We start from the raw sequence: 11,185 nt of genomic DNA on the forward strand, positions 1-11,185 counted from the left end.
GTATGAACCAATAGTTATTTTATCGCATTCAGTACTGAAATCGCAATATTTTTGTGTGGGTGCGCAGCATATATTCGTGTGTGTATGCTAATATCTTAACAGTATTTCCGACTCATCTCTACTTGCCATAAACTAAACTATTTCTTTACGTCTAATGACATGGTAATTTCATAATCTGTTTTATAACAACTATATGTGTCACTGTTGTCAACTTAGATCGTCCGGTAGTATTTTTTTAAAGCGAATTATCTGGTCATTTGGAATATCTTTAAATTTTGTCAGTGTATCAATGGATAGTTAAATATGAAATTTTCAACCCTAAACATTTGATCAGATTTATTTTGTACTATCCTAATTAGACTTCCAATCTCATTCCAATGCAACCGCTACAACAGACGCTACCGACTGGTTTACCCATTCTCAGTTCAGTAGCTAGTTGCCCTTCAAGTCTTAGATGGCCACCTACCACATTACTTCAATCAACTGTTGGGGGATCAGTTTATGGAACATACTTAACTCCTCTAAATTCTGCACCTGACCCGACATCTTTAAGTGCATCAGCGTTATTAGCAGCGGCAGCTGTCCTACAACAGGCAAATCAAGCTGCTGGTGTGTTGCCAACATCATCTACACTATCTTCAAGCTCAATGTTTCCTCATGATTCGGTTATTTCTAAGTCAACAATCAATAATGATACATCCTCTTCAGTTGCTTCTGAGGTGAGTCACAATTTTAGCACTGATATTTCATAATGGTTTATAGATGTTCATATTTGTATTGATATATGTTATTTGCTCGTATTCCTTGATGTTGCTTCGGTTTGATTCATTGTTAACATGTGTTTAGTGTTGTAACAGCTTGAAAACCAAATCGTTTGTATTTTGCTCGCATATTTAGTTGTTTATTTGCTTTGAGGATGGATTCTGGGACTATTGTTATCAAAAATTACGGTGAATGTATAAATACACTCTCTACAATTTATTTTCTTCAAGTAGTTTCTTGTTCGGTAACTGCTTTTTTCTATCTTAAACTTCGAGATTAGTTAGTGGATAGTTAGTTAAATTAAATTACATTGTAGAAGGAAAGGGACTTTGTTAGAGAAAAAATCCCCTTAGTGAATGTTTATATGATCATATTTTTGTGGGAAAAGAATTATGGTTAGTAAGATAATCGGCTCCTCAAGAGTAAGGTGTGACACATTTCTGTTTGCAGTATACTATTTCACTTATCGGTGCTTGATTTTTTAGAGTTAAGTATACCACTTGTATCATTCATTATCGAAGACTAACTTTGACATGGACACGTCTAGAATTCTGAATACTTGTTCCATGCGCTATCATAGGTGAAGAATGATTTCGAAAACTTGATTCGCTTTACCGAACCTGGTTTATATGCAATGCTTTAGAATAAATTTCATTTAGTTCTTGCCTTTGTGACATTTATGGCTGCAAATCTGAGATTTAAAAAGCGTTTAATCAGGCGTAACATTTTTAAATTGAGTGATACATTAATTTAGTAGCAAACCAGCAAAAGTTCTAATTGAGATTAAGTATTATACATGGTGAAGTTTGCAGTTTAACTTCACACATGAGCGTAGTACAAACTTGTTTTTAAACTTTATTTCGTAGTCTTAACTTACTGGAATTGTGTGGTCATAGTGAAACTTATGTTTAATTGTGTGGTAGCATTAAACTAGTCTCTACATGTTAAGAGTTAAGATATTCCTTGCGTGGTGACTTTGATGGTTAGGTAGATAATTACTTTCTCCCCCACTGACCTTCAGTCAAGTTCGGAATGCCAGGCTATCACAGAGCAGGCATTTTGTTAAAGAATACTCTGATTGGATCGACACATTCGGCAAACCCAATAAGTATAATAAAGCAGCAGCTCTTAATTATTCATCCTGTATACATTTCAAAAAAGTTAAGATATTGTGTTGTATTCCTCATTGTTTTAAACTCATGTGATTACAAATTACGAGCTTAATAGTAGCAGCAATTTAACAGGCTATTTGTATGCATGAATAAAAGAGTGTCTGCTGAACATCTTAACAAAGAAACTCCTTTTTGCTGTGATAATTTAAATAGAATAATCACGTACAATTAATCGCTGTGTTGCTGTAATATACATGACATAAAACCGCTAGTTGTCCCCATCATTGTGGCCTCACTACTTCTATATTAGATCAATATTACTTTGTATTTCTTGATACTAACCGATATTTTATAACGTGGGTAAAGTAATCATTATATACATATAGTTCCGCCTTGATAATTTTTTATTCTTTAAATTACTTGATTGTTTATCAGTATTTTTGTAGCTCTTGTTTTTCCACTCTCTTGATTTGACTTTCACTCCTTCCTTACTCTCACAACATATATATATTCATCTCTGGTGACGCTTGGTTGCTTACTCATGGGCGCTGGTCCTACATGTGTGCGCATATGAGCTGCTCGTTTTTTGTTGCGCTTAATTCCACATTATCTCAGTCAAAATTCTTAAGCTTTAATAATTGCAATGCTGTAACATGTTTGGCGAATCCTATGTCAAATCGTCAAATACAACAATATCAATCTGTTCAACAGCAGCAAACCAATGCTGCTAATCTCCCATCAGCTGTAGCTGCATTCATTCCTACTACGTCTGTCGATAATTATGTTCCTTCAATTGTAACAAGTAATTCTGAAGTTGCCAGTAATACTACTGCTAATCCCTTCACCTCACTTATTCGTGCCGGTATGAAACGTGAGGTTAATATTGCTTCTGGAAAATCTGAAAATGACTTGGAAATGCATGTGGGTGGTTCACTTTTTAAACTTTTAGTTACTGTTTTTGCTCGTTGGCTTTGCTTTAAAATTAATGTGCTTGGGTTTTTGTGTTCAACTTAATTGTTGTTCCTTGTTTGATTGTATGTTGTCCTGATTAACGCTTTTTGGCTGCGTAGTGCTTTATTTTAATTATAGTATATAACATACGTATACTTTACAAAGTTTTAATTCCAATTACACGGTTACTTTCGCTAGCCCTAGAAACAATTTTTTGTTGTAGCATGGTGGCATGCATTATTTTTTAAAGAAAATATATGTTTCCTACAGATTCATTGAGCAGATTGTTTAATATTCCATTAGATTTCTAAGGTGCAAATTTATGATCACCGGATTCATTCTGATTCCTTTGGACCAATATAATTTTCTAGTTTAAATGCAGTCAAACGATGCTGTTATTAGTTTATATTTTACCAAACTTATTAATTTATTGGTTTTTCTAAACTTTAAAGCAGTAGGTTTTATCGTTACAAACTCAAAGGTTTTATCCTGAAGTTATAGCCATACAGAGAGTTAAAATACTACTACACACTGACGCATATTTCATACGGCAATAACAGATAGTCCCGAACATCCTACTGTTTTCACCAGTATCGCATGGTGAAAAAAAATAGGATGGATGAAAAGTTAAATCAGTACTAACAAAAGTACTTTTATTATTGGTGCTAGTTTGAGTGACAAAGTATAGTTAACCCCCTTTGTATGCATGTTTTCACACTGGCAGTTTTGAATTAAGATTTCGGATTGATTAGATGATCCCCAATAGCTTGTAATTAGTGTCTTAAAATCAGGCGGAGCAATAGTTGCAATTTCCTTTTATTCTAGAGAATGACCTGCATAGAATAACTTTATTCAAATTTTTGCAATGTCTTTTCACACCATTTACTTATATATCGGCTTTCTTCAGCTGCGTATGTATTTTCGTTTTTTCTCGAATTCGCAACCATAGTAATGTCAGTTTACACATGAAATTATAGTGCTTAACTGGATTTTTAGTGCTCCACTACAGTGTGATGGTAATTGATATAGCTTTAACATTTTAAAATCTCATCATCGTTTGCTTTATCAGTTTGGAAAAACATCTGTATTTATAATACATGGATAACTTAAGTGTTTACCCATCTATTTTATCTTCGTCTGTGCGCATATGAAGTTAATATTTTATACGCGAATGCTATAGTTCTTATACTCCTGATAACTTGATGCGTATTTGAGCAAAATAACTCTGAAAATATTTCAGTTACCTTCTACTAAAGTTTATCCTACATATAAAACACATCTGTTATTTTATCTAGTTTTCTCTATAACTCTCCATTTTAACAATCAGTTTGAAGGAATACCATCTTTCAGTAACAAAGTATTGAAAATATATTTTGTGCTTACTATCATAAGTACCGAAAACTGAGTATCCTCCAATTTTAACGTTGGTCTACGATTTTTTTGTCCTAGATAAGTGGGCAACGATAAAATGTTTTCCATTATTCAGTTTATGCAATCAAAGGCTATGGAGATGTATACAATTTAGGAAGATCATCGACTGCTCCCACGGCTATCTTCAAAACTTTATTAAACGCCAGATAGCAAAATGAACTATTGCTTATAATTAGCGCGAATAAAGTTTGGCGAATATTTCATGTATTGATTCCAGTAATAGGGAGTATTAGTTTCATACAGCTAGTGAACAATCTTATCATTCTACCAGGCAATTTAGCAAAGAATCTCATTGATAGGTTTTCGTTTCCACTACTTTGAAGATACTTTTTCCCCTTCTGAAACTTTTGTAAAAACAACTGGGAACCACTGATTACTAGACAGGTGTTTAAGATTCCGTACGTTGTATACATAATAGACTCCAAGGTTGCGAAACCTAATGAACTCACCAATCGATTCTTTGGTTATGTAATAACTGTCTATTTATTCATACTTTCAAATGTGATACAATGACTTGATAGTCAAGATGCTTGACTTTCAACTACTATGTCCCAGGTTCTAGTTCCGCTCTTCTGTTTAGGCGATCGCGTTGTATCACTAGCCCTCATAGAAAGAGTAACTCAAAGCCCTGAATATACGAATCTGTATTTAGAAAAAAATGAAGTAAATTATCGTTCTTTCAAGTGAACAATTTATCCATGAGTTCAAGAAATAATACTGTACAGGCATCAACCACTATACAATTTATTATCGATATGAATTTGTCAATGACATTTTTATTGTACTGTATTTTTGAAAGTTATTTGATTTCTAAGTATGAATACTTTTTTCAACGCAATAGAAATGGTTACCTACAAAACGAGCAAATTTGTCTACCTCATCTTCATTAGACGGAACAAGTCAGAATAAAGAATCAACTGTCGCATGTAACGGTGACGAAAAACTGGAAAGGTCTTGTCAAAATGGTGAAACAAAATGTCATATGCCTGATTCTGTAACTTCATTTCCTACCTTTCTCTCTTGTGGGTCTTTCAATCCTGGGCTTACCCCAATAAATTCTTGTACAGATATAGGAACATCTCATGTTAATCCTGAGGTAACGAATATGTTAAATCCGTTAAGTATGAGTATTTACGGTCTTCCGTTTTCTTCACAACCTGCTCCATCACTTTACACTCCATCACAATTCATATATCCACCATTATATTCCATGAACAATGGTTGTGATGCACCTAATCCAATGTCTTCAGCAGCTGCAGCATTAGCGCTAAATAACTTTTTAATACAACAGCAACAACAACTGCAGTCTCATCAATTGTTACGAACTCAGTTGTCGACAGTATCGAATCAGCAGTTACCTGGATCTGGTTTGTATTCATCATATGTACCGTCTTCCACCTTAACCTCCGCCACAGCTTTGGCAGCAGCCCATCAACCTCCAGCTCATGATGTTCATACAAATGCTTCAAGTAATACTTTTCAACACCAGCAACAAGCTCTGTTGTTGTCACTTATTCTTCGAAGTCAACAAGCTCATCTAACTGCTGCACAAGTGGCAGCAGTGGGCTATTTGTCACAAAACGACACTTCACGATTACCTCCGATCCCTGCTCTTCAAAATCATGGCTGCGTTTTGGATTCATCATGTATGTTATACCACATTTCTTATCTGGATAATCATTTTAATATCATTTTATTATCTGTAAACAGTAGATATTAAGGACCAAACAACCGTTTATGTATACATGTACTAGTTTCTACTTTTGACGTGTCTTGAACATTATATCATACATACATAGACTTTTCATTGTTTCCAGTTGAGGAAACAATATAACGGTTTTGCCCATAATTCAAGTTGCTTTTGTAGGTTTCTTCATTTATTACTTTAATGTGAAATAACCGTTTTGTATGTTTTCATCTTATAATGATCTAGCAGTATTTTAGCTATAGTCCGTCGTGTCTGCGTACTACGAAAATATACAAGTTAAGTAGTTTAAATTACGAGGCTTAAAATGATGTTCTCGTAAGTCTGACACCTACTTGTATAAGATCTAATTCAAAACATGCAAATGTTTGACTGATACTAATTAAAGCACCCTTTGGCCGTGAAATCGGTTTATGTGGTGTAATCGTATAAGTTTTAAATCTTTAATGAATCACTGTATACTATGAAGTTCAATATTTATGCTTCCTTGTATCATGTGCACTGAGTCGCTGCAATGTCTCCAAGTTTTCTCGTGTTATTAAGCATTTTTGTAGCCTATTTCAGCCACATTGGTATGATTAAGCTTCTGTAGTTGTTATTTTTAAAACTTGGATTACGTAATTACATCCAATGACATTCAAACATTTCATGTAACTGTCATACTTTCAAACTTTATCTTTCATTTTGAAGTGTACTAAAATATAACATTAAAAATGTAGGTAACAAGTATGTTGAATAGTTATGAAGATAAACCTGATCAAAATATTCTTACTTCGTAATACTGTAGTATCGAAATCGACAAAACTTAAAAAGGACTGACTTGAGACTATTTAGAAAATACAGTAATTCAACCTAGTCATGTATTTCAAATAATATTCTGTATTTATAGACAGTTGATTATATAGGTTATAACTAATTAATCGAGTATTTTTCTACAGCTTGTATCTATTCATTTCGAATTCATACACGCTCTGTGATATTATTTCATCTGTTTTTTGCATGTACAATAGCTAATTACATTCTAGTCTGAATGTTAGATATTTTTCAGTCATTTGCAATCCAGATGACCCGGTTAGTTTGAATGCTTTTATTTTCATATACACAAATACTAAATATTGTGCATGGTCATTTGGTTAGGTTCAATTCCTAGTTTTGATTAATATATTGTATTATTATATTATTTAACAATACTTATCGACTAGTATTCAAAGTATTTGCTTAATATTTATATTTCAGGTCCAGTTCCGGGTGCATTAGGACATCTCTCGTCTGGACTATATGGGACCAGCTTTTGTTCAACGAATCCAATGACCAATGTGGCTTACATTAATGAAAAAGGCCATGTAAGCCTGTCTTGTTCCATTTATATTATATGAACTTTCATTCTAAACTCAAATAATAGTGAAGTTAATCGACGTGATTATTCTTGTGCAGTTGTATGTGCTGAGTTTTACTCCTGGTATTTAAAAAATGTTTAAACAAATAGTGTCTAAGATGATCTGTAATGGTTTTAGATAGATATTTTTCATTTAGGTTGAGAAAATTTATGACCATATTATATAGTGTGGTTTACTTTTTACGTGCTCTTAACTTTAACTGTCATATGTATTAATCAAACTTAATATGTCTTAAGTAACTAATGGGCTAAATTATAAGGTGACACTTATATGTAAGTTTAGTCGAATAATAATCAACTGCGAAATCTTAAAAAGTAAACTTTGAGCCTATAAATGTAAATGGTTAAGCAGATGAACCACGATTTTATGTTTTTACAATAGAAAATATACTTTTAAGAGATAGATGGAAACGTAATCACTAAGCTGATTTCATGAGAAACTTCAAATAATTTTCTGATTTAATGAGTTGCATATCGTCTTCAGTAAATTTTGTACTGTAGACTACATAAACATATGTGGTTATCAGGTTATATTTCATGCTTAAACAACCTTTAAAAAATGAACTATTCAGTTTACTGTCTAGCCTGACTTTGTGTTGTCGTTATAGTGTCTAGAAATCAAAGGATAAATATATACTGTTTTTCTTCAGTGAAGGTAAGATGATTTTTTGTTTTGTACTCTGGTTTCATGAACAATTCATACAATAAAAAAAATATTCTCGGAATTGATTTCAGTTGTTGGAAACATTGCCGATATGTCGTGATTTTAAAGCTGGCAAATGTCGTCGTAACTCTGAGTGCCGTTACGTCCATCTAGTTGACGGTAAGTAAAATGTTTTATGCAAGTTTCTTATATATATATAACGTAAATTCTGTAGTTTTTTCTACAATAACCTAAGTCTAGCTGTGCTTCACTTTTCCACCTTGACATTATGGATACTCAACCCCTTTTTCATTCTTAAATAGATTTATTTCTTATTGAAGTCATTTCCAGGACAGAAACTGAAGGTATTCACTTATAGACTCAGTACTAATATATCGAGATTACATAACTACAAGGAAGACTACCGCGAGACTCTTGGAGCTTTTAAGGTTTACTTTGGCTGTATGCAGGTTGATTTTCCCTCTTTTAAAGTAAAATGTCAGATTGGTTATAATGAACTAACATTACTATTTTTCCCTAACTTAATAGAAAATGTGGAAGTTAATCAAGGACGTGTGACTGTATGTCGCGATGCTGCTAAAGGTCGATGTACACGTGTACCATGCAAGTATTACCATATTCCTTTGTTCGCCATTTCGGCTAATCGAAGTATGGCATTGAATTCCGCTCTGGCCAGTGTCACAGGATTTCCTACTATCGCCACACTTTAGAACTAAACCAGTAATACCTCCTGGAAAATGTTTATCTCTACCAAATCTCTGAAGATATTTAGGTGTTTTTTTATTTTAAAGATACACATATTTATATAAAACTGTCCATCACATGAGTTTTGATTTCTACTTTTTCTGAAAAATAGATATCTCCTACTAATTTCATCTTTTGAAGTTATCTTATTTTTGTTTTGACCAATGTCTGTACTGATGTTTATTCAATAATCGAATGTCTTCCTCCAGGATTTATAAGAACTAACACTGAACAATCTTTAAAGTCAGTTGTTTGCCATCAACCATGTTTTGCCAACGTCATTTTCTCTTAATTTTTTTCTCGTCCCAAAATTTATTCAGTATTTTGATAATCTTTTCTTTTACTTTAATCAATTAGGAATAGTCTGTTCATTTTGTATAAAATATTAAAAAGTGGAAGATAAATAAAAAATGTCATACACTTCTTTTCATTTCAGTTACTGTATTTTTTTTTACTGTTACATGTTTGATAACATTGAAGAACTTTTACGAAGGCGCACACTTGATTATTGGAGTTTATCCAATTTTAGGTTATTTTCAATTTAATAAATTGACAGTGAGATGCTGATTTAATTTTTTATGTATGTTACAAAATCAACCGATATTCGCTTCATAATCTTGTTCACTTGACTTTGTATTGTTGGGAGACAGTTCTATATTATTCACTTCTCAATATATACAAACACAATTTAGATTCGAAACCTCTTGATATACGTTATTAAAATGATCAGTACGAAAATTATCACCATAATTATACTTTATACAGTGTTCCGTTTTTATGATTTCTAGCACGACAAGATTATTTCTTATGAAGTTAGTTCGCAATCATATTTATATTTGTGAAAACCATAATTACTTATTGTGTAAGTAGTCTTTGGACCTAAGCGCTGTCCGCTCTAGGTTCTTCACATATATTTTTGGTTTGATTATTCAGGTTATGATTAAAAACAATCTGTAGCGGTGTGTGTAAATGTTTCTGAGTAATATTAATCAAATAATAATGGGTATAGATCTACTCATTTTCAGTGTCTGATGGATTTACATAGACTTTACACCGTAAGATCTAAAGTATTGTTGTTTTCTTGGGTGGTAAAGAGAAACTCGCAAAAGTAAATGTAAAAGTCAGAAAAGACATCTTTTACTAGATTATAACAGTATCGACGAACATCATGATTTTTTACACTTGTAGTATCTAATACACAATTTGTCCCAGTGGATAAGCAGTAATCGAGAAAATTAGTGATACTAGTTTTGCCTTGGACGACTTTCAGAGCAAAATGTGAAAAGCCTTAAAAGGTAGTTTGATGGTAAGCACAACAAAATTAAGAACATCCCCACGAGGTTAGAGAATAGCTTAAAGTTGCGTCTGTAGGAAATTGCTTTCCACAGTGTTCCCAACAGTAAATTCGATATACTTACTGAAATAACTTTCAGTAAATACTACGATTCTGATGGGATTCCAGAGTTTTCACATCATCATCTGGGAGTTTATGATGAGAACCAACTCGAAAAGGACAAACCCAAAACTAATAGCATGATGGAACTTGAGTTAGCTAGATTACGTATAACCCAGTTAGAAGAGGAAATTGAGCTAGAAAAGTTACGCCGTCAGGGGAGTGAGGTTTTCGGCCGATCAATAAGCAACGAGGATGTAATATTAAAAAATCTATATTTACTAAGAGGAATCATAAGATTTGATGGTACACCGATAAATTACTGGAATTTTATGGGAAATTTCGAGAGATTTATCGGGAGTGAGAATATTGGATTTAGAGCTAAGCTAAATTCAATATTGTGACGGCGAAGCGAAATCCGCCATTCTTCATTATGCTATACTAGAACGAGAAATAGGTTATCATCAAGCCCTAAAGCTTTTAGAAGAGACGTATAGACAAAAACACTTAATATCACCATGTTCATCGACACCTTGTTAAATTTTCCCAATATAAGAAGGAATCAACCAGATGGTTTTGGAAAATTGTCTCGGGAAGTGCAAGCATACTGTTTGACTCTCGAACAAACGAATCACGCTTCTGACCTGAACCCTTTCAGAACTATTGAAACTATGGTTCTGAAATTACCGATGCCTGTTCAACAAAAGTGGCTTGAGACAACTTATAAGATTATCAGAGGAGGTTGTGAGCCTCTGTTCGCCGATCTGAGTTTGTAAAGGAACAAGTTGATATGGCTAATACTCGATATGGACTACTCTTCAACTGCGGTAGTATTAGTGACAATAGGGATGTTGGGATTTTAAAGGGGAGAATTAGTGGAGATTACAATGCAGCAAGGATATCTTATACGAGTAGTAGTGATGATAATGTCCCCTTACGTAGTTCATCCTGTTTGGAGTGCTCAGGTAATCATTCTTTAGATCAATATCAGAAGTTTAAAGACAAGAATGTTAGAGGAATGGAATAA

The 11,185-nt window shown here is 33.2% G+C and overlaps 2 protein-coding genes across 2 annotated transcripts; both read left to right on the plus strand.

Annotated features, from left to right (window-relative positions):
• Nucleotides 1-377: 377 nt before the first annotated feature.
• Smp_005160 (muscleblind-like protein) lies at nucleotides 378-9,039 on the plus strand (the record flags this gene model as incomplete). Its single annotated transcript, XM_018794105.1, has 5 exons — nucleotides 378-719; nucleotides 5,098-5,902; nucleotides 7,198-7,304; nucleotides 8,093-8,180; nucleotides 8,550-9,039. 5 exons carry the CDS (start codon nucleotides 378-380, stop codon nucleotides 8,729-8,731), a joined length of 1,524 nt encoding a protein of 507 aa, XP_018648551.1. The 3' UTR covers nucleotides 8,732-9,039.
• A 1,909-nt stretch (nucleotides 9,040-10,948) lies between these two features.
• Smp_005170 (hypothetical protein) lies at nucleotides 10,949-11,185 on the plus strand (the record flags this gene model as incomplete). Its single annotated transcript, XM_018794106.1, has 1 exon — nucleotides 10,949-11,185. One exon carries the CDS (start codon nucleotides 10,949-10,951, stop codon nucleotides 11,183-11,185), a length of 237 nt encoding a protein of 78 aa, XP_018648552.1.

The sequence above is a fragment of the Schistosoma mansoni genome, chromosome 1 (assembly GCF_000237925.1).
Source record: "Schistosoma mansoni strain Puerto Rico chromosome 1, complete genome".
Taxonomy (NCBI): Eukaryota; Metazoa; Platyhelminthes; class Trematoda; order Strigeidida; family Schistosomatidae; genus Schistosoma; species Schistosoma mansoni.